A 24,370-nucleotide genomic window follows, 5' to 3' on the forward strand; every position below is an offset into this window, starting at 1 on the left:
TTATCCAGGTCACTGTACTGTGACTCGCTTGTTGCGGAAATCCCAAAATTTTGGTGGCCTATAAAATTATAAAATATATCCGATTTCCTCAATTTAGTGCTGCTCTAATGACTCGATAAGGTTTCCATGTTTCATATTTAGTTGTCTGTGCAAAAAGGTTGGTATTGTTGGGTTATAATACGGTGAAAACGACTGATAAAATTGGGGGCCGCTCACTGGGCGACGCGACCAAGTCCAGACAGGCAGGAAGTGTATGCACAGCAGCTGGTGTACACGTTTACACACTGAACACTCGGTCCATAAAATCAAATCCGTAGTATTTCTTTTTGTTTTTTTGCAGATTCCATTTCTCAAAAGAGGTCTCAAAGATTTCAACATGACGAATGATGCACTTCATGCATGTGCATTTTGCCCAAAGGCATTTCCAGCTAGTCGTGATCTAAGACGCCACATCTTGGTACACACTGGAGAAAGACCGTATAAATGTGACCAATGTGATCGACGGTTTGCTAGGAGAGACAATATGAGATTACACATCAGGAATGTCCATTACGGCGAAAGGACATGGTTGAAAACGCACCGCAAGAAAAAAGTTGTTAACCTGATGCATGAAGCGAATTTACAATCTCCCAATGATTACAATCCAAACATGCCGAAATATCAGTGCTCGCAATGTGAGAAAATGTTCTACAGTCAACGATCATTGAATATGCATATGACAATACATAATCGGAGCACTCCGTTGATATGTGGACAGTGTAACAAGCACTTTGCTCATATTGGTACCCTGAACTTACACCTGGCGGCGCATGTACGTGAAAAAGCGCAACATTACAACTGTAAACTGTGTCCTCAACGATTCCATAAGCAAGAACACTTACAAACTCATATGTTGATTCATTCAGGGGAAGTGGTTACTTACCCAGATGGGGAAATGGTTACTTACCCCGATAGGGAAGTGGTTGCTCACCCAGATGGGGAAATGGTTGCCCAACCAGATGAGGAAGTAGCTTCTAAGCCAGAGGGTGTAGTATATACTACACCAGTCACCCTGAAGAGACGTAGACAATCACACACTGGTGGTAAAGTATTTGAATGTGACACGTGCGAAAAGAAGTTCTCAGATCAGCGGAAACTAGCCATCCATGTTCTAATCAAGACTCACTCAGGCAAGGTACCTTATGAATGTAAGCAATGTGGTAAAAGCTTCAATAGTGTAGCTGGCCTGAAACGACATAAGACGGTTATGCACAAGAAGGAGAATAAATCTGTTTACAGCGAAAGACTGAATAGTAAGGGGAACTTAAGAGCTCATGCAAGGACACACTCTGGGTCCTTGATGACACATATCAGTAGAATCTTGAACGCACATTCTGGTGGAGTCCTGGAAGCGCATACTGGTAGAAATACAAAGGTACGCAGTGAACGCAAGTCTAAGTCACAACGGAATGTGAAAGCTCTGACACCTGTTCAGGCTAGTTCTGGTGAGGAAATGAAAGAACTTATCAGCGGGATTCTGAAGGCAAATACGGGGAGGACATTGAAATCACATATTGTTGGAAATGCGAGGAGTAATGTTCGCAACGTAAGCGGACGTATTCCTGGGAACTTCAAGAGGGTCACAGATACGAATGGCAACTTTAAGGCACAGGCAAATAGGAATTTAAAGTCACACTTTGCGGGGAACCTGAAAGCAAAGATTGGTCGCAGTTTGCCAAAACCGGCTCGTGGAAACTTGAAGTCACATTTTGCGGGTAGCATGAGTGCTCCGACTCTCCCGGTACAAGTCGAGAAGCTGCAGATAAGCACCAACAGTAAAACTCCCATCAACGGAAGCATCAAAATACAGAACAAGAAAGCGTCGGGCATGGCTGCTGAAGATAACAAATTTAAATGTAAAAAATGTACTAAATCCTTCTCTTTTGCTGGGCTGTTAAAAAGGCATGCAAAGATTCATAACCAAGAACCACTCACATTGAATGCAAGTGTGAAGAGTGAGGCTGAGTTGACTCCTGTCAAAACTGAGGTGGTTGACGTGGTTAACAAGGGTGAGATCCAGATTGAATGTGAGCATTGTGGCAAGCATTTCTCTCTCCAGAGTTACTATGACTTACATTGTAAAATAATGCACCGTAATCTTGTTAAAACTGCATAGATCACTTAATCTCATATTTTACATATAAATTGGTATTTGTATCATTTACAATTTCCTTGGAATTTATTCAACAAGTTCTTGTGTTATCAGTCATATATACTATTTGTACCTTTCATGTCTTTGCCTTAGAAATATAGGCATCCATATCAAAACCAATTGGTCCTAGGTTTTCATAAAGTGCCTACAACTATTTTTTTCTAAGTTTGGGGAAAATGGCTGCATTTGAAATATTATAGGATTGAATTTCTCAATTTTTTTGACTGGAGTTAAATAATCATCTTCCAATGATGAGGAAATTTATTACTCTATTGTGGCTGTAGGGCCTATGTCAGAAAAATATATTCATCTAGTCCCTACCAGGAGAGGCATACATGTATGTGTTGAAATTTGCCTAATGTACAGTGTACTAATGGTGTGCATGTACATGTCAGTGGTTGAGCTCAGGTAGCTTGGAATTGGATTGTTCAGTAATGAACAAGTGCACAGACAAGCATGATTGGAACACATTTGAAAGTACATTGTACAGTTATATGTCCCACTACTTGGTCAGTATCATTGCGTAAATAGACTTTTACACCATATGAAATTTAGTGGGAGGAACTAAATTGTGACAGCGTGGAGTGGTGTTCAAGCATTCTTGTCTCTGTGTATGCTGATTATTTTTTGTAAATTTTATATCTAACCAGATTAACTTAGTATAGATTCATCGCATGTTCATTTTTATATTCCTGTTACTGTAAATTTATCTGAATTTTATTACTGATTACCCTGTTGAGTGTGATTTGAAACCTTGTGCTTCAATAATCAAGTTCTAAGTTATCAATACCATGTTGCGTCAACATTGTCCTAAATTATATTGGTCTCTCCAGAAAATCTTCTTTTTTTGGTGATCAGCCCATGAGCTGAAGAAGTTTTTGTGGACTGATCATGGCGATCTTTTGAAGGTCAGATCTATCATTTTTGTGTTAACTAGGTTGAGCATCATACTACAGATTAGTGAAGGTTTTTTCTTTTTCTTTTAGCTGTTTTATGTCACAGAGTTTTAAAAGTGATCTCCAGGTTGCAGTATGCATGGTTTGAATCATTTCAAAGTTGTGGTTTGTTCTGGTGATGAATAATATGGTGAGGTTCATAAGTCGGGCAAGGATACCTGAAGGGCGAGTTTTAGCCTTATTAGGGAGCTTCATCCATGCCAGTCACGACTTGTCATGGTGCAGCTTGATATTTGGGTGAGACAGCGAAAATATATACAGTATTAGTAGTTGAACCAAAAAATGTACAATCTCTCTTTACATCAATTGACAAGGTGGATTTGTATATCATCTTTGAAATAAACAACGATATTCCCAGATGTGGGACTATAACTCACCCTTCATTGCCTGACTGTTCATGTCTATGCATGAACATGTACAACGTGTAAATAATGTTCAAATGTATAAATCATATTATAATATAAAACTGGAGATAAAGTGACTACATGTGTAGAATGAAGAAAAAGGGTAGACTACTATGATGTATTGGTTCTGTGGTGCCTTGGGTTGCCCATTTGGAGAGATTTTCAAATATTTCTGAACAATTTTGCAATATTATCCGCTGCTGAATAGAGTTTTATAACAGTTATACAGTACCAAAGAATAGATAAAATATTGTTAATAGTGCCTTGATGGCTTGGTTATATTATAATCTTGTTTCCAAATTGTCAGTCCCGAGATGTTGAGTTTAAAAGATATATTATATAATTGCAGTTGGCTCAAGTGTACATGTTTCAGAGTCTTCCAAAGTCCGAATGAAAGTTATATTTTTTATATTTTAATACTGAGCAGGAAACTTGGCTCAAATAATGTTTTCTGTGTCTTCCAGTTCCAGTCTAAAGGTCGGGAATAATATGTGTGTCATTGCTTCCATAAAACCAGTATTTTTTGGTAAAAACTTTTTAATAGCAATACTGCTGTATTGAATAATTGATTCCTTCTTACATGTTTTATGAAAGCTTGCCATAGACATAGCCCCAGGGGGGTTATATGTCAAAAATACATTGCAAGCGGGCTTTTCATGGTCAGTTTAGTCGAAGGACTTTCGCAGTCAAATTCAAAGATTTCTTCACCTACAAATATGGTTACATGAGGTAGCCCAATGCAAGTCATTCCAGGAAATTTAAGCATAAGGTGACCGATTTTACGTAACCTGACAGTTGTCATAGGCCTATTATAAGTAGTTTTGTAGATTAAAACAGAGTATTTATAGTTTACTATAGATTATTATGTTTTGTCAAATACTATTATATTGTAATATAAATGTGTAAAGTAGATGGACTGGCATTATAGACAGGTCTCATGTTGGGAGATATTTGTTTTGTTGCTTGGTGAAATAATATCAGTGACAACTTATGGATGTTTTCCTGGTATCAGCTGCAAAAGTGCTATTCTAAGTCTCTGGATGAACTACTCCTTTGCCTAACCTGAAATTTGTCTAATGCCAGAATAGATTTATTTAGTTATATAATAATTTGTCCAAAACTAAAGCATAAGTTGGTGAGAACTAGTGTTCGTAAATGTAGAATGTAAGTGTGAAACTACCAAATTTATTGAATTGCCTCGGTTAGGATGCCTGGCAACAGGTTTGTCCTGCAGCTAGATCTGTCCTCCCATGTTGAGCTTGAATGCTGTAAAGTGTAAAATCAGCTCCTTGATAATGATTTCAAATAGGGTAGTTATTATAAAACCATTTTTCATAATCAACTAATATAATATGGTATCATATTTTTATACAGTAAGTGATATCTGTTAATAATGTTTGCTGCTGCAGATTGGAATTGTCATATTTTTTAATGGTTTTCATATTTTGTGGAATCGTGCTTTATGCACTCTTTAGTCAAGTGCCTTCAAACTTGCAAACCAGAGGGTTAAATTCAGGAAAGACCGTCCTAAATGTCTAATGAATTCAGCTTTGAATATTCATGAATGTCCTGTATAAGAGTAATAACTCAATAAAATGTTCCAGTTATACAGATGTATGGTAGAACCTCTCTGGTGATAAAGGACACCCTTGGACTGACAAATGCTGTCCTTATTTATGACCCATTACATTTCAATGGAAACAACCAATTTTGGACCAAATACGGTGTCCCTCATAAGGAGGGCGTCTCTTTAAACAGAGAGGTGTTCGCAAAAGGGAGGTTCCACGGTGTATTGCATGCCAGAAGTGCTAATAATATGGTTTGTATGTAGATGGACCCAAGTACATCCACCATCTGTTAATGTCATCTCCACCCCAACAACACGAGAGGACCTGTCATCATTACATCGTGACAAACTAAAGTGCCCCGCAAACCAGAGATTTTAACCCAGCAACCTGCAACAATTATCATTGCGATGAGAGACAAAAAGTGCTTGTCACCGGTCATCGCTGGGTTACATGTTATGGCTGGTAGCAGAGACGAATATGTCTTATCTTGTCGAATGTGATAGTTGTTGGAGTTTGCTTGAGTTACCAAAAGGTTTTTGTTTGCAGGGCACTTAAATTTCTTCATTACTCTTTTAGAACTGGAAATGGTGATTTGATATCAACATTTGTGGATGTACTTGAAGTGTATCCTTTCGTTTTCTTTCTAAATCTAATATATTTCATAACTTCACAGATCTTTTTTTTAGTATTTTGGTGTATGGGTATCTATCATGAATAGAGATATCAATCATGAAACCTAGAATTTAAATGAATAGCAAATGGGTAGGGCTTTTGAAATTGAAATTTTAAATTGCCACAGTTTTCCTGTGTGTTTGTATAATAAAACCAAAAACTAATGTAAAGTTTGTGTTTTTTCATATTTTGCTGCACAAGGTTGTTCCTTTGCATGGAAAGAATTCAGGGATTCCCAGATTCTGTGGCATTGCGGCAACCCACCTGCCAAAATCATTAACCGAAATTGTCTCTTAACTGCCATTGACCTGGTGAAAACCACTTCCCCTTGGTCTCAAGGCCTGAATACTGGTCACCAAAGTGATTCACTCGTCCTCCTGTTGTGACCCTGTCACAACCAATCTGATGACAGTAGCTGCTACAATGTCCCAGATCTGACTAGTAGTTACCAGCCGGCTTCACTTGTCCCATCCCGAGATCAGGTTTTTGCTATACTACCTCGTATACAAAAATACGTTTGAAATATCGAGAGGGGGAGGTGGTCTGACTTACTGCAGAGTTGCATAGGAGAAGACAAACCTCACGCGCACCAGATGTGCACCTAGCTGCTACATTGTGAACAAGTTCATACATGTATACACTTTATACAGATTATATGCCGGAACACCTGTCAGTGCATGATTGAACGGATATATAATTGTTCTGGATACAAGGTTGCGATGGAGTGAGTGGTTGTGGTGGAGACCAATGTGCATTGTGCTCCATTCTGTGAGACACAGACGTAATTGGGGATCGGTAACCAGCTGGAAGAGTCAAGAGGCTGACCTCTGCCTGCCACCATGCGCCGCCACCTGTACATGACTGTAGTGTCAACAGTAGATAGATAACCAGCTGGAAGAGTAAAAGATCTTGGTCAAGTCGAATCTCCTGTTCCACAGACTTGTACTGCCAATCAGAAGATTGTTACCGTCAAATAGACGGTATCATACCAGTCAGTGGACCGGATGGGAGGCCACTGAAAGCCACAACTAGCCTTACACACCCAACAGCTGCAGAATACCACAGGATATGCAGCCACAATCTTTTGTGTGAAGCAGATAGGTTTTGGCTCTTGAGGGCACTCACCAACTACTGATACGTCTTCAGACCCTATGTTCATCACAAAACAAAGATCAGAACTCTGAGGTGTAAAACTCGGGTACTCTGCCCAGCAGATGCTGTCGGAGACTTCCAAAAACCAATATGATGAAAACAATTTACCAACAAAAACAGGAAAAAAGAAAACCAAAAATTATTTTCTTTGTATGTTTGTTTATTTTACAAAAATGTACAATACACACATCAGCACCTACTGATACAAGTTTACTATTCAATTTCACAAGAAATGGGTATGAAATATTGAGGAGCTGAGAGTTGAATTGAATTGAATCCAGGAATTGAAGACACTATACAACACTCAACAGATCTATAAATTGGACAACTCGTTAATTGTAACCCGATATTTCAGGGAAAACTAGTACATGTACTCCATTTGAAACTTTCATCCACAGTCACACCAAATTATGTAACAGATGTCCATATTCTTTTTAACCAATGCTACACCATTTTATAACAGGCAGGAAATCTTTGTGCTAATTCGATCGCTTTGTTGTACTGTGTCATATCTGAAATGAATGAATATCAGAAATTTAAGATGAGTAGTAGAGAAGTTTGTGCAATCAAAATGAAAACTACCGGTAGTGAAATAACAGGGGCCTAATAAAGCAAAAATAAGACGATTACAATATATTATCAGTGTAGATGGTGCCACAGACCTGCATTGGAAAATTTTTGGAAATAAGAAATGTGTACATTTTCTGAGATATCCCAGTTCACCCCTTTATTCTGAGATATCCCAGTTCACCCCTTTATGCAGGAAAACAGGAAACACCCATTAGTGCAGGCCTGGTATCATTTTCAGAGACTCATCCTTAAATGGTAACTGCTTTGTCATATCACTTACCAAAACCATTTGTCTGGTCTGAATCAAAGCTGATATAATTTGATGCTAATATAGCATTTCCCTCAACACGGCCATGCACCTCAACAATGCCCTGCATGTAATCTTGTAGCTAAAACAGAAAGAGAGAGCAGCTAAAAACGTTTTTCGGACACCATCTACATGCACATGGTACTCTTTATCTCTGCACCGTCTGATACAGTAGTAGTTGGGTCTACAAGACAATCGGTGTGAACTAAATCAGATCGGAATTGTTTTTTGATACAAGTTTCCATTGGCACTTCCCTCACATCTTAGTATCAGATCTCTGCTTTCTTCAACACTCAGTTTAGTGAAAAACAAAGAAAACGTGAATGATAATGTTGCGGGTCAAAGGAAAGGCCCAACAGTGGGAACAAGTTCTTTAACTTTTACTAACTAATGTCTTCTTCCAATAAAGATGATGATGATTGTACTCACAGGCTCTTGAAGCTTTACGATAACTTCTTGTCCGTCACATGACTTCAGTTTGAAAGACATCCCATCGTTGTCTGGCTGAATAAAAAATAGATTAATTTTAACACTCGGGCTACAATCATCTTGCAGAATTAGACTAGTTAAGCCAAAACTAGTCGAATGAACCATTACCATCGACGTATATTTGCTAAGACAATCAGATTAGCGCCATATATACAAGCTTTAAGCTTTACTGCTTGCTTCATTACATTTCATTTTGATGACTTTAAACCTAGTGGACGCTGTTTTGGATGACCTGGGCAATCAACCGTCCGACAATAGAACTATCCAGCGTTCGACTTTAGAAATGTTTAGATAATTTCATCATATCGATGGCAAACATACATCATGAGCAGATCCCAACAAAGTGACATTTTGTCCTTGGTAATCAGGCAACATAGCTCCATTCACACGGGGCATTCCTGATGAAGTTTCCATCATGGTTTCGGAAAAAATAGGTTTTTTTGTTGGCAAAAAATTAAAATCTAAAAACGGCGGGTACAGGCAGAGAAATGAAGGAGAAAATTGCGTGGACATGGCCGAAAGAATATAAACGTACTGCGGGTTCAAGCCAATACACAGTTTAAAAGTGATAAAAATTGGCTAATTGGAATCTATAGTTAAGTTACAGTGAGTTCATCTGGTTTATAAACAGAGTTAAAATGAATTCCAGAAAATTAAAATTTGTAGCATATTCCATGTATTCTCTAGTTTCTCTCGTCACTGACGTCAGTTTCGGTCGTGGTTGCGAAATTTCCCAAAATCTTTTCAGAGAGTCACTAACATGTGATGGTTTAGACATCAAGACAGTTGTAAGTATCACAATTTGTGGATAGTATGTAGGTTGGGCTGTACACCAGACAGTACCACTACCAAAGGCAAAGCAAAAAATGTGACATGGTAAACGTCACTGACGAGTGACACCACACTCACTGACCACACTACTGTTACTACTGCTGTCAGTGTCGCTGTCGCTCGCTGACACTGACACCAATACTCACACTCACACTGACTCGGTCACTTACATCACCTCTGACACTCAACTGTTAGTCTTACACTGTCACTGATGACAGCCACTCAAAATCTAAAAAAGGGTAGAGGCCAAATTTCTGATTTCACTTTCATTCAGTTGCAGATGTCCCGGAGACGGGCAGAGAACAGTGTGGCAGAGAGCTAGATATTCAGTTTGTTCATTTTCTACTCTCCGTTTTGCAGAGGTCAAGATCACCTTGGAACATGTGGCGCCATCTGTCGTGTCCAGCATACCAGCAGCTGCCTGCACCAGCAGAACGTGAAGAAGATGGTTTTGTGCTGGTCGGTGAGACAATTAGTGAAAGGAATGCAACTGGGCTAAGAAGTTGTCCCAACCAGGAAGATCTTCCACCTTCATATGAGGTACAGTATTACATGAAGGCTACTCATAAAGAGTACAAGAAACTTAGCATTGTACTGAAAAGCCATTTTATGGTTAGAATATATCTTTGGTCGATATTTATTTTAGTGACAGGCCTTTATACACTACACTGTCTTGCAATGTCTTGCTGTATTGCCCTTTAATAATTCCATGTCTTGTTCCTTTTCACTTGCAGATGACAATGTCGATGAGCCAGTCTGATCGACCTCCAGTTTATTCTGAGCTGCCACCAAGTCTTCCATATTTCCATAGCCTCTCACTCCAGGATCAATTCCCATCACTCGCATCTTCGTATTCTAGAGCAAATTCTTCGTGCAATAACAACGAAGTGAATGAAAATGTCCAAACTGCATCGAAGGACTGGTCAACATTCAATGTAGAACCATCTACTAGAACTCCCTTGGAATCACCTTCCAGTTCAAACCAGGGTTTTAGACTCTCAAACAGCCTACTTTTACTGACAAGTGCCAAAGACTTGCATATCCCTGTGATGCCTGCGCTAGATTTGGACAAATTTAACTATGACTTTTCATTAGAAAGGAGCTTTTTGAGAGACTCTGAAGCGGATGAAAGAGTTGGGACGTTAGTGGAAATAGACAGTCGTTTTGATGCAGGGTGGAATGTCCATGGCCCTCTATTGTCAGATATTCAAACAGATGTGCTGGAATTCTCTGGATTTGGTTAGTGTAAAAACCAAGATGGAATAAAGGCTGGTCTTTAGTTATTCTTGTAAAAACCCTAAAATCTAGTCATTTTGATTGTTGTAAATTGTGCCATATGATATTATTTCGCCTGTCTATATAAATGAAAATTTCATATAAAAGTTATGTTTGTACTCTGCCAGCATTTCAATGAACGAATTGTGAGTTGTGAATTGTGAATTATGGCTTTATTGCTCATTTCCTTATCATTATAGTCCTGGACTATTGGACGGGTAGGCCTATACACTGCATCTTTGCCAGTGTCTGACTTCCCACGCTTGATTTCCTGGGAATGAAGTGTTGAACCAAGTTCTCCGTCTGGCATCGTGAGAAGGCAAGGTCCAAGCTTTCACTTAGTGCTGTCACTGCTTAATGAATGCATCCATAATTGTGAAGAACCATTCTAATGCAGTCCCAGTACCAAGCATTCCAGAAAGGCCCAGAGTACCCTGCTGTGTATGTGTTAGGATAAATCTTGGATGCTAATTTTTCCAACCTGTATCCAGACTGGTGAAGAACCATGGTAATGTGATCCCAGCATCCAGCATTTCATGACAGTTCGGATAAATGACCCTGTAGTGGAAGCATTATTACTCTTGGACACTTGAAACTCGGTGTGTATCCATACTAGAGATGACCACTTCATTGACAATGTAATCCTGATGTCAAGTTTTCAAGGAAAGTACAGACTCCTGCTCTGTCCATACTGGAGAAATACCATTTCAATTCAATCCCAATGTCATGTGCCAAACTGAATCCATGCCCAGGGAAGAGACATTCTAACCTGTATCCATACCGGGGAAGGACCACATCCAATCCCCGTGTCAACTGTTGACGTTCAGTCTGGGGAAAGACCATTTCAATGCGATCCCAATGTCAATTAATGTAAGGACAGTCTGGACTCCAACCTGTATCCTAACTAGGGGAGGGTCATTTCAATTTAATCCCATTGTCAAATGTTTGAGGACAGTTCCCCAGCCAGTGTATCTATACTGGGAAAGACCACTGAAGACAACCCAAATGTCCAGTGTTAAAGGACAACCTGGGCCCCCAATTTGTATCCAGGCTTTGGAAGGAAGGCCGGGAAGGGCGGGGGACTTAAAAAACGGGACCTTTTCCTCGTCTATTTTTTCTGAAAAGCGAGACCAACGTCAGTCTTCGCGGCAGGTGGGTGCGTACACGGAGGTGACATCTGAAAAGGTTCTACAGGGAAAAACAACCACGACAGCAACGTTCCGTTTCACCGATTAGTAAAATGTATCCAGCCTCGCCTTGCCAGTTGGTAATCATTCCCGATTCCACATTTTTAAGTAGCTCGCCGGCTGACTTTGCGTGGAAATTGAAAAGTATCGTGCAGTAAAAGCGAGATGTAGGCATATACCTACAGCAGCAAGTTTTTGTCCAGCTGCTCGAAGTAGGCCTAAGTATCAAACCGATTCTCTACGCTTTAAAGATCATGATCATGATTTGAATGACACATTTGCGCTGCGAAATGTTATTTTTCGCTATTCGTATGTATCGGCTTCGAAGCCGCGCCCGCCCCAAGCACGTGGTGCACCTCGCGGTCCGCCTCTGACAAGCAGTGATGGCGTCCATACGTAAGTCTTCGCTCATCACTAAGTAGGGGCTTAGGTGACTAATCTTTTTTGTGCCGTATATTCAGTTTTTTAGTCAATAATTTATAAACGAATTGACACGTATATATATAGGCCTACTCGGCGGAAACTGCATGAGATACGCCTCGACACCGGAGTACTAACTGAATGGACCACCACGGGCGGCCTGGAGCCCAGGATTGGCCCAACACATTCGGACGCAGTGGACCAGCCTCGTATGAATAGGATGACGAAACGGACTACCCCGAGGAGTCTGGGTTAGTTGATACTATAGGTGAAACAAAAAAGACTGGCTGCTTTTTATCCATGAATTCATTGTTACCAACTACCTGCATTCCTTTGTGTCAAAGAAGAAAATCAAAATCAAAATTTTAAAACGAGATTACCCTATTTATTCTTTTATAAGAACGGATGTTTCAGCAGTTCAGTGATAGCAGACTAGAAAACACAGAGAAACGGAAAGATCTGGGAAAGTTCACTTTGGGACATCAAAGTAGGCAATGTAATTTCAATAGATTAATATTGACTGTTGTCCCTGATTCAGCATCAAAAAAACTTAAAATCATTTTGTTGCCATCTTTCTCAACTTTCTTTCCTTCACCAGATTTTTCCACTCGCTGAAATAGCCGCTTTTCCTCTAAGTCCATGCTTTTTTAGGCGCCAGGCTTTCCTTTTTTTCCATGTTCTCCAGATTTTTTTGCGTCACCTTTTTTTCCATGTCCTCCAGATCTTTTTGCGTCACCTTTTTTTCCATGTCCTCCAGTTTTTTTTGCATCACCTTTCCCTGCACTACCTCCCTTACTACTTTTACCTTTCGCAGCAGAACCTTCTACCAGTTTTGCTCTCATGGCGTCGCCAACTGAAAAAAGGTTTTTTAAGTGGATGTGACAAATTATACTATAGTGATTATCGCCCAGGTTCCCTCACCTGCCCTTTCGCACGAAACAATTATTTTGCCATGTTTTAAAAACAAAGGCTTTTTCTGTAAAGTTTGTTATCCGGAAAATCAATTTCGTCGGAAAATTAGGATGATGTCCAAAAATATTGTCGCTCATCTCACCTATACATGTTCCGGGTTCTTGTGGATAGAGGTTGCTACCAGCTGGACATTTTCCGTTTTGGTCGGTGGCAATAAGTGGCACGGCACCTGAGGTAAAGATAATTGATCAATTAGTATAAATTACTATTCACTGTTGTACTAGGATTTGCTTTTGAAAGTCTGCTGCTTATCACCTGGAGATATGGGCATAGGCAGCATTTCTCCAAAATTAGCATTTGACATAAAATGTATAAAACTGCTAAAGTTACTCCGAAATTGGAATTAGAACCACAGATCTCCCTTAAGAAGATGACTGATGATGAATAACGTACCCGCTTTAAACTTGGCCCAGTCCTTGACTGAAAAGGTAATGCAATGAAGTTAGTGCCGACTGAACAGCATCTTGACACAGAACAGAAGTTATCGTCAAGTCTTCCGAATACTACGGGACAAAAAGACTAGCGAACGAGGACATGTTAGTGTGGGCTGTTTCTGCACGAGCAATCACAACCAAATAGTGGTAGTGCCTCCAGAACTGGGGAGCCATTGTCTCCTTCTGAGAACACTACGAATAACGGATTTCGTTGGTTTATGTGGATGCCTTCCGAACTCAAAGGGCAAGAAGACTGATAAAGATTGAGGCCATAATATTAGTGCGGGCTGTTTCTGCTAAAACTATCACCACCAGTTAGTGGTGGTGCCTCCAGATGAGCTATTGTCCCTTGAATTATATGATATCCAAACACTGTGAACGATAAATCTCCATATGCCTTCCGAACACAACGGGGACCAGGTAATTCGCGATGACTAAACTGGCGAGGTCATGATATTAGTGCGGGATGAGGTGCAGATCACCACGATAAACTCCACACTTGAGCAACAATTATCAAATGAATTACAAAAGTTACTTACTGATGCAGGTGTTTGGTCTCTTGTCATACTTCTCGGTCCCAGATGGACACTTCCCGTGCTTCATATTGATGGTTCGTAAGTGGACAAAAACTTTAGCCTGGAAGGCCTTCAAGTTCCTGACTGAAACAGTTTTAGAGAAGGCAGTATAAGGAAACCAAAAACCCCTCACTTTGAAGTGATGAACCAACGGAGTGGACGAGGACGGATCACGCGCCCACAATGACATCACACGTTTCGGTCCCGCTTCAAAATTGTTTTCTGCTGTCACTGTCACAATTAAAGCTTAATCAACTTTTGCCACCTATCAACTCCGTGTGTAGTACGGGTAAATGAGGGTCAAAGATAAATTTCCATGCAAAAAGCGAGACCTGATGTCTTAATGGTCCTTAATGCGTTGATAGCAAATACTCGAGCATACTAGTATACTGAAAGACAAACAGGACAAGGTTGTGACATTGTCTCCCGACAGCAACTTGCCGTTAAAGTAGGCTACATTACGGAAACATACTCGTGCATAATCGTGGGTCCTTCTTATACGTCTTGGTCCCTGTTGGGCATTTCCCACTGTCGTTCTTGTGTGTCAGATGGACCAGGATGAGCTCTGTAACAGAATAATTAAACATTAGATTCGTACACAAAGTATACTCTGTTCTAATCAGCTCAGTTCGCATACATCACTCTTTTCACTCGGGGTGGTTGGTGAAATTGCTCTCGGGGGGGAGGGGGGGGACGGGTACAATGTTGTACAAATATGTTCTATGTTTTACTGTACTTACTTCTGCAGAGGTTCTTCCAGAGTGGGTGAACCTTTGTTCCCGGTGGACACTTGCCATTCACCTTCTTTACCAGTTTGATTGACATGCCTAGAAATGGGATAAAGCAATTAGGACTAGGAGAGAGATAAAGAAAATGTCTGGGTGCTACAAACTTTGGTGGCATAATATTAAAACTTTTCATCATGTTGATGTCTAATAAAATGTACTAAACTGCCAGATAATATTTTCGGAAAATTTTCTTGCCTTTTGTTACACCGTCCGGCGTTCTTGCACCAGCTCCAGTTCCCTTTCCACCAGCACCAGTTCCCTTTCCACCAGTGCCAGTCCCCTTTCCACCTGCACCAGTCCCCTTTCCTCCTGCGCCAGTCCCCTTACCACCAGCACCAGTTCCCTTTCCACCTGCACCAGTCCCCTTTCCTCCTGCGCCAGTCCCCTTTCCACCAGCACCAGTTCCCTTTCCACCTGCGCCAGTCCCCTTTCCACCTGCACCAGTTCCCTTTCCTCCTGCACCAGTTCCCTTTCCACCTGCGGCAGTTCCCTTTCCTCCTGCACCAGTTCCCTTTCCTCCTGCACCAGTTCCCTTACCACTTGCACCAGTCCCCTTACCACTTGCACCAGTTCCCTTTCCGACTGCAGTTCCCTTACCACCAGCACCAGTTCCCTTTCCACCTGCATCAGTTCCCTTTCCTCCTGCCCCAGTTCCCTTTCCACCTGCACCAGTTCCCTTTCCTCCTGCACCAGTTCCCTTTCCACCTGCAGCAGTTCCCTTTCCACCTGCAGCAGTTCCCTTTCCACCTGAACCAGTTCCCTTTCCACCTGAACCAGTTCCCTTTCCGACTGCAGTTCCCTTTCCACCAGCACCAGTTCCCTTTCCACCTGCGGCAGTTCCCTTTCCACCTGCATCGGTTCCCTTTCCTCCTGCACCAGTTCCCTTTCCACCTGCACCAGTCCCCTTACCACCTGCACCAGTTCCCTTTCCTCCTGCACCAGTTCCCTTTCCACCTGCGGCAGTTCCCTTTCCACCTGCATCGGTTCCCTTTCCTCCTGCAGCAGTTCCCTTTCCACCTGCAGCAGTTCCCTTTCCACCTGCATCGGTTCCCTTTCCTCCTGCGCCAGTTCCCTTTCCTCCTGCACCAGTTCCCTTTCCACCTGCGGCAGTTCCCTTTCCATCTGCATCGGTTCCCTTTCCTCCTGCGCCAGTTCCCTTTCCTCCTGCACCAGTTCCCTTTCCACCTGCGGCAGTTCCCTTTCCACCTGCATCGGTTCCCTTTCCTCCTGCAGCAGTTCCCTTTCCACCTACGGCAGTTCCCTTTCCACCTGCATCGGTTCCCTTTCCTCCTGCACCAGTTCCCTTTCCTCCTGCACCAGTCCCCTTACCACTTGCACCAGTTCCCTTTCCTCCTGCACCAGTCCCCTTACCACTTGCACCAGTCCCCTTACCGCTTGCACCAGTTCCCTTTCCGACTGCAGTTCCCTTTCCACCAGCACTAGTTCCCTTTCCACCTGCACCAGTTCCCTTTCCACCTGCACCAGTCCCCTTTCCACCTGCACCAGTTCCCTTTCCTCCTGCACCAGTTCCTTTTCCACCTGCATCAGTTCCCTTTCCACCTGCAGCAGTTCCCTTTCCACCTGAACCAGCACCCTTTCCTCCTGCACCATTTCCCTTTCCACCTGCAGCAGTTCCCTTTCCACCCGCACCAGTTCTCTTTCCACCTGCAGCAGTTCCCTTTCCACCTGCAGCAGTTCCCTTTCCACCTGCAGTAGTTCCCTTTCTTCCTGCACCAGTCCCCTTTCCACCAGCACCAGTTCCCTTTCCTCCTGCAGCAGTTCCCTTTCCTCCTGCACCAGTTCCCTTTCCACCTGCACCAGTTCCCTTTCCACCTGCACCAGTTCCCTTTCCTCCTGCACCTGTCCCCTTACCGCTTGCACCAGTTCCCTTACCACTTGCACTGGTACCCTTTCCGCCTTCAACCGTAACCTTTCCTCCTGCAGCAGTTCCCTTACCACTTGCACCGGTACCCTTTCCGCCTGCACCCGTACCCTTTCCTCCTGCAGCAGTTCCCTTACCACTTGCACCGGTACCCTTACCGCCTGCACCCGTACCCTTTCCACCTGCAGCAGTTCCCTTACCACTTACACCGGTACCCTTTCCGCCTGCACCCGTACCCTTTCCACCTGCAGCAGTTCCCTTTCCACCTGCAGCAGTTCCCTTACCACTTGTGCCGGTACCCTTTCCGCCTGCACCTTTACCCTTTCCACCTGTACCCTTTCCTCCTGCAGCAGTTCCCTTACCACTTGCACCGGAACCCTTTCCGCCTGCACCCGTACCCTTTCCACCTTCAGCAGTGGTTCCCTTACCACCTGCAGCAGTTCCCTTACCACCTGAAAAACAAAAATTACTTTAGGATTGCAACTGCTGGGTGTTTTTTAAATTGACATCACGTGATGTTCTTATATTTGGCAAAAGTGACTTACTTGGTTGCTTAGTTCCACCTGAAAGTTGTAATGTAGATCTGAGTTGGCAAATAATCTATTCAAAATAGTTAAAATTCAAACACTAATCTTTTTTTTACGTTTTATAACTTTTTAGATGGCGATACTGATGGGATTGACGGCCCAAGCCGTTCTAGAAAGATTTTAAATTTGTGTTTGAATTTTTTGCGGAAAGTTCAGAGTGCGTACTGAATATAAATGTCAGCATTGCCGTTGTGCAGGCAGATGTACTAATACTTCAAATACCATGTTCCATCAAATTTGTGTTGAATTGGGACAAAAAAATCCTGCTGCCATTTATTGCGGGACATGCCTTACCTTTTTTGACGTACACCCTGACCTCACAGAGGGTCAAGTACTGACCCCTTGCCTGCTGCACAGCCACATAACGGCCAGTCACGTCACCTCCACATCTCAGAACCTTTGTTGCTCCTCTTCCAACATGACCAGTGTGATGGGCGCAAAGTTTCACACCCTTAAGGTTCTGCCCCGTCAATGGCCTTTTGTCTGTCACTAGGATTTTGAAGTTATACAGGCGGTTCCCTGAAAAATAAAGTACATGCTTAGAATAGGATTCATGGATGATCCAATCAAAAGTATCTTTCATCCGCAACATGAATTGAAATCCTTATATAGCTATGTTCAGCTGGGCTCTTACTTATCAATTAGCTGGCAAAAAATAATGTTCACACAGGTATCCCGAATCCAACAAATGTGCAAAATATCTTCGAATTGCGTGGTACCTTAAGTTTGCGCAAGTACCCACTCTCCCGAAAATTCCCGAAGTATTCGGCTCCTAAAAATAAAGTAGTTTACAGTGTTTGACACAGGTCAAGATGACTTCTAGATTGGGCTATTACTGACTTACAACAACAGTCTCCTCTGTTGACGACCTCCACCCTCTTGATAGTGTAACGGGCTTGAAGGTCAACTGCCCACCAGTTCCATCTCGTCCGACCTCGGTTATGGGTATGTGTACATGAATTCCCTCTGTAATAAGTATTTGCGTTGCCATCAACAGCTCTCTGTGGCACGCCACCCCAGCCAACATCGAATTGCCAAGCCGGTTTTTTCAGAGCCATGTTTTTATCCACTGAAATACAATGTGTAAGTACATTTAATTCTGATTAACAATCTTGATGATATCATGTAGGAAATAGCAACGTTTGTTGCCCTGCTTCGTCCCTTTCTTCGTTTTGTCTTTCCAATACCATCGGATTTACATCTTCAGTACCAAATAGGTAGGCCAGGAAAAGCATTTGTTGATGAACATGTATCTCTTTGCCAAAAAATTGTTATAAAATGAAAAAATAAACTTTCGATCCGAAAATCAACAAGAAGGATTTACCTGATTGGCTCCCACCTGAATAACAATACAGTTTTCTATAAGTTATTCAATAGAAGCGTGTAAGTCTAATTTAATTATTCAGTATAAAGTGTCTAATCATTTATTCAACATAAAGTGTTATTCTAATTAGTTATTCAACGTTAAGTGTAGTCTAATTGGGTATTCAACACAAAGTGTCATTCTAATCATTTATTCAACATTAAGTGTTTAATGGTCTAGCAGTTATTCAAGAGTAAAACAAATAACGAAGTGGTGTACAATCTTTGAGTGAATGAATAAGTGAATTTGTAATCTTGTACTTTTGATCTTGTACTATTTTTTAATCTTGTACTGTTTTTAATTGCAAAGTATATTACTACGTATTCTACCTTTTTTGCCGAATACCCTGACCTCACAGAGAGTCAGGTATTGATTCCTTGGCTGTTCTACAGCCACATAACGGCCACTAACACCGTCTCTGCATGTCACGGTCTCCGTCGCTCCTCTGTCAACACCACCTGTGTGATGTGCACAAACCCTGGTAGCCCTCAGATTCTGCCCAGTATGTGGTTTGATGTCCGTCACAAGGATGACAAAGTTTTTCAGGCGGCCCCCTGAAAAGAGAATTCATTTGCTCATCTATTAACTCGCAATGCAACTCTAACTGTAACTGAATGGACTTATCCCTCTCAATTACTATAATTTGAAATTAAACTAGCAAGTTTTAATGACATCTAGGAAAGGTTCCGTAAAGTTGCTATAATTGTCGACTGCTTTTGTAAAATTTTGATTTAGATTGAAATAAGAAACTGAGAGATATTTACAACTTACAGCAACAGTCTCCCCTGTTGACCACCTCCACCCTGCTGATGGTGTATCGAGTTTTGAGGTCAACTGCCCACCAGTTCTGGCTAGTTCGACCTCTGTTGTGGGTATGGGTACAAGAGCGACCATTGTAGTGAGTGTTGGCATTACCATCAGTGGCTCGACTTGCCACACCGCCCCAGCCAACATCGAATTGCCACGCTGGTTTTTGCAAAGCAAGATTGATCTCTTTCACTGAAATACAAAAAGTGTTAACTTTTCTTCATGAACTGTTTGATATCAAAAGTGGTATTTATGAACAATTTTCATGTCAGAAAATAAAAATATTGCCTGGTCAAAGCAATCAAAGTCCTCATAATTAATTAATCAATTAAGTTGTAAAAGTTAAAAAAACAACTAAAATGTACTTACCTGGTTTGGTTCCACCTGAAGTTTATCCAAAAGTTCTGAGTTAACGTCAAGTTAGTTTTTCAACATCAACAGCAGAAGACATAAAGGAGATGCACATGTGTACGCCGTGCAATTAGTCTTTAGTTCGTAGGTTTGTCTTGCAGTGATGGCTTTTACGTATACTGTTTGTCATAATATGTCAGGGATAACGACGAGACCTTGTGCAATTGTATAGCATTGTAATAATGGAACATTAAGTGTTCAATATTTCGTTTTCTCTTCGGCATCGTGGTTGAGGGATGCGGTAAGAAAATTATGAAAACTTGGCAAATCGAGATTTACCTTTTTTGCCGTATACCCTGACCTCACAGAGGGTCAAGAACTGGCCCCTTTGTTGCTGTATTGCCACATAACGGCCACTAACCCCGCTTTTACACGTTACAACCTGTGTCGCCCCTCTACCAACACCACCACCATGGTGGGCACAAAGTCTGACATATTCCAGGTCACGTCCTGTCCTTGGCTTCACATCTGTCACCACGACCTTGAAATTTCGCAAACGGGTCCCTGGAAAATCATGCAGTAGTTTATATTTGGGAATCAATACATTATTGAACTATAATGTAAAGAGTTTATATCAGTCATTATAATGGTTAGGAGGGTTAGAATGCCATAACTTCCAAAAGCGACTTGGAAGGTGAGGCTGTAATAGTTATAGAGTATTGCCAACATGATGAAAAGAACATATCTTGTATGATTTTCAATTAAGAGTTATTCAGTTTTGATGTAAATACTGGTATGTATTTAACTGACATGCACATTTTTTTAACCCACACTCAACTTACAACAGCAGTCAGCCCTGTTGACTACCTCTACTTTCTCGATGGTGTAGCGAGCTTTAAGGTCAACCGCCCACCAGTTCTGACTGGTCTTCCCAGAGTTAAGGGTATGGCTGCAAGAGGCACCGTTCCAGTAAGGATTGGAATTGCCATCAGTGGCCCTCCATGGTACACCACCCCAGCCTACATCGAATTGATATGCTGGTTTTCTAAAAGCAAGGTTAATAGGTGTTCCTGAAATGAAATTCGAGTTCTTTGAGTAAGTGATATTGGCAAACAAGCTTTAGAAAGTTTTATGTTGTAGAGCTATGAGGAAGTTGGAGTGGGCGTATATCTCACTGAAGAATTTACTATCTACATGTATATATTATTTCTATCATATTCAGTTATTGCAGTAGAAGAAGAAAACACATTGATTTTAAAAGGGAACTGTTTATCATCAGCATCCGAAATCGCAGAAGAAAAGAAATAGATAATTTCATTTGAAAAGAATATGTGTAAAACTGGGAAAAATCATTTGTTGGTTTAAATCTGTGACATCATCAATGACGTATGAAGGTAAACTGATTGATATTTTGATTTTAAAAGTATATTTAGGGCAGGGATGTGATTCCCTGCTAAGCTTACCCGGTCCCTTGGCCCCAGGAGCTGGAAAAAGATGTATTGGTAAATGTATGAGTATGAAAACTTTAGGCAAACTATGACTATGAGTTGTATGGACAGGACGGATGTTTTATACGCAGTCTTACAGGTATCGTGGCTTAATTGTCTTCGTCTTGTAGAGCCTGATTTCATTGGATAAACGAGAAATCCTGTAATCCTTACCACTTTAAAGTTTTCAATTTATAAATGGTGTAGTTTGAATGAAGAAATACGAAAACATCAGTGTCTTAATTGTGGCTAACGATGATTCCCTACTAGGTTCTGGACATATTAGAATAAAAATAGTTTTTGACATATGTGAGATGTTAGTTAAGACAGACTATCATTGAAACATATGCCTCACCTTTTTTGCCAAACACCCTGACCTCACAGAGTGTCAGGTGCTGGTTCCTCGGCTGCTGTACAGCCACATAACGGCCGCTAATACCACCTTTGCACTTCAGTGTCAGTAAGGCTCCTCTACCAACACCACCCCTGTGATGGGCACAGACCTTAACACCTTTAAGGTTATTGCCTGCTCTTGGCCTGACGTCTGTTACAAGGATCTTGAAGTTTTTGAGGCGGCCCCCTGGAAAATATGTTGTGTAGTGTACAATATCATAATATATTTTAGAATGAATAAGAATGATAGCAAGGGTTGAGTATGGGAGGTTCTTCTTTTATTCTATCAATGCCCTTTTAACTGCTTATCTCCTATGTTACTTCCTTCAGCACAGCCGGAACTTCATCAGAGAATACAATGTACACACACATTATATTCTAGGACATTTTAAGAACTAAATCCAGTATTGCACTACATGATCTCAAAAATCTATTTTCATAAGAGCAAAATATTTGTTCATCAACGTACCCTCATCATTATTTACTAACTTCACTCCAGAATGAATCAAGCAAAAAAACAATGAATTTACGTTTTTATCCGTGAACCTGTATCAACTTACAGCAACAGTCTCCCCTGTTGACCACCTCCACCCTCATGATTATGTAGCGAGTTTCAAGATCAACAGCCCACCAATTCTGACTGGTTCGACCTCGGTTGTGGGTATGTGTACACGAGCGACCATTGTAGAAAGTGTTGGCATTGCCATCAGTGGCCCTTCTAGCGACACCTCCCCAACCGACATCGAATTGAAATGCTGGTTTTCGCAGAGCAATGTTCCCATTCGCATATGCTGGATCTGATGAATCTGAAATACAATACACTTCCGAATTTAGTATTCTATCGTTTAAAAAGTTCATGCCAGATGTTGCTGTTGTCCTATGAATTAGTTGTGTGGTGCTGTTGAGGTTGTGAATTAGAGTTTTCTGTGTGGTCAAATAGGTATCACATCTTGTCATATTGACACAATGTCTCTTGATGTCGTTCTGTGTCTGGTAGCCGGGGAGTTCCTTCTATTAGAAATCTTTATGAATGCTGTTCTTGGTTAACAGGACAACTGCTCATTGATCTTCTGAAATCTGTTTTCTAAACACAGTAACTAAACTTTTAAATGAAAAAGCATGAAACAAATGACATGGTCCTAAAAAACTTATGTTTACGTACGCATGACACGTTTGAAATACTGATTCACCCAAAACACTGAGTAGAGAGTTGAACACGTACGAAGTTCAAAAGCGACGAATTTTTAGCGAAGTGAAGTATAGTGGATAAGTTCAGCATAAATTACGATCGAGACAGTGTAGTCCTTGTGATCATTTCTATATTGTTCTTAAAGATTGCATTGCATTCAATATTAAAAGGCCTAGGTATACATTGTGTAATCGTTCTCCCTACATGTATTGAATATCTCATTTTCAAGGCAATGCGGCAAAGTGGCAAGATTTGTAATAAGCTGGAGTTAAAAAGTAAGTTGTAAATTATTTTTTTCATTCAGTCAGGTGCGTGAACAAATAATTTTAAGTAATACAGTTAATGTTGAATCATTCATGAATTATAACCGTCGTAAGAGGTTTATTGTCAAAATATGCTTATTTTCAATGTAACTAGAGATGTCATTTGAACATGTGAGAAAAAGCTGTGGATCAAAAGTTTCAGAATCGTTAATCAGGAAAGGAAAGTTTGCCGTTAATATGTAAACAATGCATGCGTATGAAATGTATCGTGGAAAATATACATTACAGACTGAAGATTTTTCTTCATCTTTATAATGTTGCGATTACAGCTAGAATTCCTTACTACATTATATTAAGAAAATCAAAGCTTAACTGAAAAGTAAACGACATATAATTATAGATGAAAATGAAAATGTGATTTATAGATGATGCATTAACAGTTACTGTAATTGATAAAACCGAAAAGGTCATTGTTAGAGAGCTAAGCATGGATTGTCAGTCAGATTGCAATGTCAAGCTACATGTATGAAAAACAGCTTCCAGAACTTGATCATTGTTTCAACAGCGAATCATGAATCCAGTAAAGCTTGATAACACTCGAGAACAATCCGACCTCAACGTGAGGTACCACATTGTAACTCAGATTTTAAAGTGATGGTAATAACATGAATGCTGATTCAACCTTAAATAATTGGAGAGGAAGGTTCGTTTGAAGACTTACCTACTTAGCGAGAGGTCTTTTTTCTGTTTTCAACGGTCACATACCTGCAGTGTCAGCGCTCTCGGCGTACGATAGATCTCACAGCTATTATACACTATCTCTCCCCAGTTGCTTGAACTATATAGAAAGTGAGGGTGTTCGATTCGATTCCTCCATCTTCTCTTTGCGCTTCTTTTCTTTCCGTATTCGATACCAATGCTTCGTGGTGCTTGGAAGAAAATTCCACTTAATCGCGAAATCTCTGAGCTTGTCCAGTAGAAGCTCTATTGAATAATAGAACTACAGAAATTTTAATAATGACTGGCTGTATCTACATTCCACTAATGCAAGGAATAATAAAATGATATCGTGCTTATTTCTCCTTGCTTACGTCTGCTGCAGTTTAATAAAGCATACATTTTGAGTATACTCTACCTCATGAGAAGAGATACTTCTCCAGAATAATGTGAATTTTCAAGTGAAGATTGGAACTGACTAGAAAAACGCAATACTGGTCATAAGACAGTGTTTGGTTGTGATAGACAGATCACTTCTTT

At 41.0% G+C, this 24,370-nt stretch overlaps 4 protein-coding genes across 11 annotated transcripts; 2 read left to right on the forward strand and 2 right to left on the reverse strand.

The window, feature by feature from the left end:
- Nucleotides 1–20: 20 nt before the first annotated feature.
- Nucleotides 21–5,961, forward strand: LOC135494408 (zinc finger protein 658B-like). 2 transcript variants are annotated; one of them, XM_064782342.1, is made up of 2 exons: nucleotides 21–157; nucleotides 341–5,961. In XM_064782342.1, the coding sequence occupies exon 2, from the start codon at nucleotides 377–379 to the stop codon at nucleotides 2,153–2,155; it is 1,779 nt and encodes a 592-aa protein (XP_064638412.1). In that variant the 5' UTR covers nucleotides 21–157; nucleotides 341–376; the 3' UTR covers nucleotides 2,156–5,961. The 2 variants fall into 2 exon arrangements, with proteins under 2 accessions (XP_064638412.1, XP_064638413.1); XM_064782343.1 differs by having other exon boundaries at nucleotides 27–120.
- Nucleotides 5,962–7,103: 1,142 nt separating this feature from the next.
- Nucleotides 7,104–8,991, reverse strand: LOC135494425 (replication protein A 14 kDa subunit-like). 3 transcript variants are annotated; one of them, XM_064782376.1, is made up of 4 exons: nucleotides 8,915–8,991; nucleotides 8,250–8,324; nucleotides 7,794–7,902; nucleotides 7,104–7,455 (listed from the first exon to the last, which is right to left on the reverse strand). In XM_064782376.1, the coding sequence occupies exons 2-4, from the start codon at nucleotides 8,307–8,309 to the stop codon at nucleotides 7,388–7,390; spliced, it is 237 nt and encodes a 78-aa protein (XP_064638446.1). In that variant the 5' UTR covers nucleotides 8,310–8,324; nucleotides 8,915–8,991; the 3' UTR covers nucleotides 7,104–7,387. The 3 variants fall into 3 exon arrangements, with proteins under 3 accessions (XP_064638446.1, XP_064638445.1, XP_064638444.1); XM_064782375.1 differs by lacking the exon at nucleotides 8,915–8,991 and adding an exon at nucleotides 8,631–8,859 and having other exon boundaries at nucleotides 8,250–8,320; XM_064782374.1 differs by lacking the exon at nucleotides 8,915–8,991 and adding an exon at nucleotides 8,631–8,854.
- Nucleotides 8,931–10,580, forward strand: LOC135494418 (uncharacterized). The gene is made up of 3 exons (XM_064782368.1): nucleotides 8,931–9,097; nucleotides 9,501–9,680; nucleotides 9,875–10,580. Exons 1-3 carry the CDS (start codon nucleotides 8,948–8,950, stop codon nucleotides 10,382–10,384), a joined length of 840 nt encoding a protein of 279 aa, XP_064638438.1. The 5' UTR covers nucleotides 8,931–8,947; the 3' UTR covers nucleotides 10,385–10,580.
- Nucleotides 10,581–12,392: 1,812 nt separating this feature from the next.
- LOC135494395 (fibroin heavy chain-like) lies at nucleotides 12,393–23,875 on the reverse strand. 5 transcript variants are annotated; one of them, XM_064782323.1, is made up of 19 exons: nucleotides 23,835–23,875; nucleotides 22,222–22,467; nucleotides 21,624–21,848; nucleotides 21,245–21,265; nucleotides 20,624–20,851; nucleotides 20,121–20,345; nucleotides 19,800–19,814; nucleotides 19,395–19,622; nucleotides 18,953–19,177; nucleotides 18,585–18,599; nucleotides 18,105–18,329; nucleotides 17,555–17,779; nucleotides 14,987–17,125; nucleotides 14,744–14,830; nucleotides 14,476–14,568; nucleotides 13,968–14,087; nucleotides 13,388–13,414; nucleotides 13,077–13,163; nucleotides 12,393–12,875 (listed from the first exon to the last, which is right to left on the reverse strand). In XM_064782323.1, exons 2-19 carry the CDS (start codon nucleotides 22,256–22,258, stop codon nucleotides 12,670–12,672), a joined length of 4,428 nt encoding a protein of 1,475 aa, XP_064638393.1. In that variant the 5' UTR covers nucleotides 22,259–22,467; nucleotides 23,835–23,875; the 3' UTR covers nucleotides 12,393–12,669. The 5 variants fall into 5 exon arrangements, with proteins under 5 accessions (XP_064638393.1, XP_064638392.1, XP_064638391.1 ...); XM_064782322.1 differs by lacking the exon at nucleotides 23,835–23,875 and having other exon boundaries at nucleotides 14,987–16,018; nucleotides 16,124–17,125; nucleotides 22,222–23,057; XM_064782321.1 differs by lacking the exon at nucleotides 23,835–23,875 and having other exon boundaries at nucleotides 14,987–16,081; nucleotides 16,124–17,125; nucleotides 22,222–23,057.
- Between the last annotated feature and the right edge of the window lie 495 nt (nucleotides 23,876–24,370).

The sequence above is a fragment of the Lineus longissimus genome, chromosome 10 (genome assembly GCF_910592395.1).
Source record: "Lineus longissimus chromosome 10, tnLinLong1.2, whole genome shotgun sequence".
Lineage (NCBI taxonomy): Eukaryota > Metazoa > Nemertea > Pilidiophora > Heteronemertea > Lineidae > Lineus > Lineus longissimus.

Bases quoted from the DNA above. Each gene is read 5' to 3' on its own strand.
- LOC135494408 (XM_064782342.1), top strand. From the start codon at position 377: ATGACGAATGATGCACTTCATGCATGTGCATTTTGCCCAAAGGCATTT.
- LOC135494425 (XM_064782374.1), bottom strand. From the start codon at position 8,822: ATGTCCACGCAATTTTCTCCTTCATTTCTCTGCCTGTACCCGCCGTTT. The intron at 8,325-8,630 runs GTATGTTTGCCA...TTTTTTATTCAG, and splicing joins TGTTGGGATCTGCTCATGAT to CCAGACAACGATGGGATGTC. The intron at 7,456-7,793 runs GTAAGTGATATG...CATTCATTTCAG, and splicing joins AGACCAGACAAATGGTTTTG to ATATGACACAGTACAACAAA.
- LOC135494418 (XM_064782368.1), top strand. From the start codon at position 8,948: ATGAATTCCAGAAAATTAAAATTTGTAGCATATTCCATGTATTCTCTA. The intron at 9,098-9,500 runs GTAAGTATCACA...TCCGTTTTGCAG, and splicing joins GTTTAGACATCAAGACAGTT to AGGTCAAGATCACCTTGGAA. The intron at 9,681-9,874 runs GTACAGTATTAC...TTTCACTTGCAG, and splicing joins ATCTTCCACCTTCATATGAG to ATGACAATGTCGATGAGCCA.
- LOC135494395 (XM_064782319.1), bottom strand. From the start codon at position 22,618: ATGACAAGATGTGATACCTATTTGACCACACAGAAAACTCTAATTCAC. The intron at 21,849-22,221 runs GTAAGTTGATAC...CATATTTTCCAG, and splicing joins CAACAGGGGAGACTGTTGCT to GGGGCCGCCTCAAAAACTTC. The intron at 20,346-20,623 runs GTAAGTTGAGTG...ATGATTTTCCAG, and splicing joins CAACAGGGCTGACTGCTGTT to GGACCCGTTTGCGAAATTTC.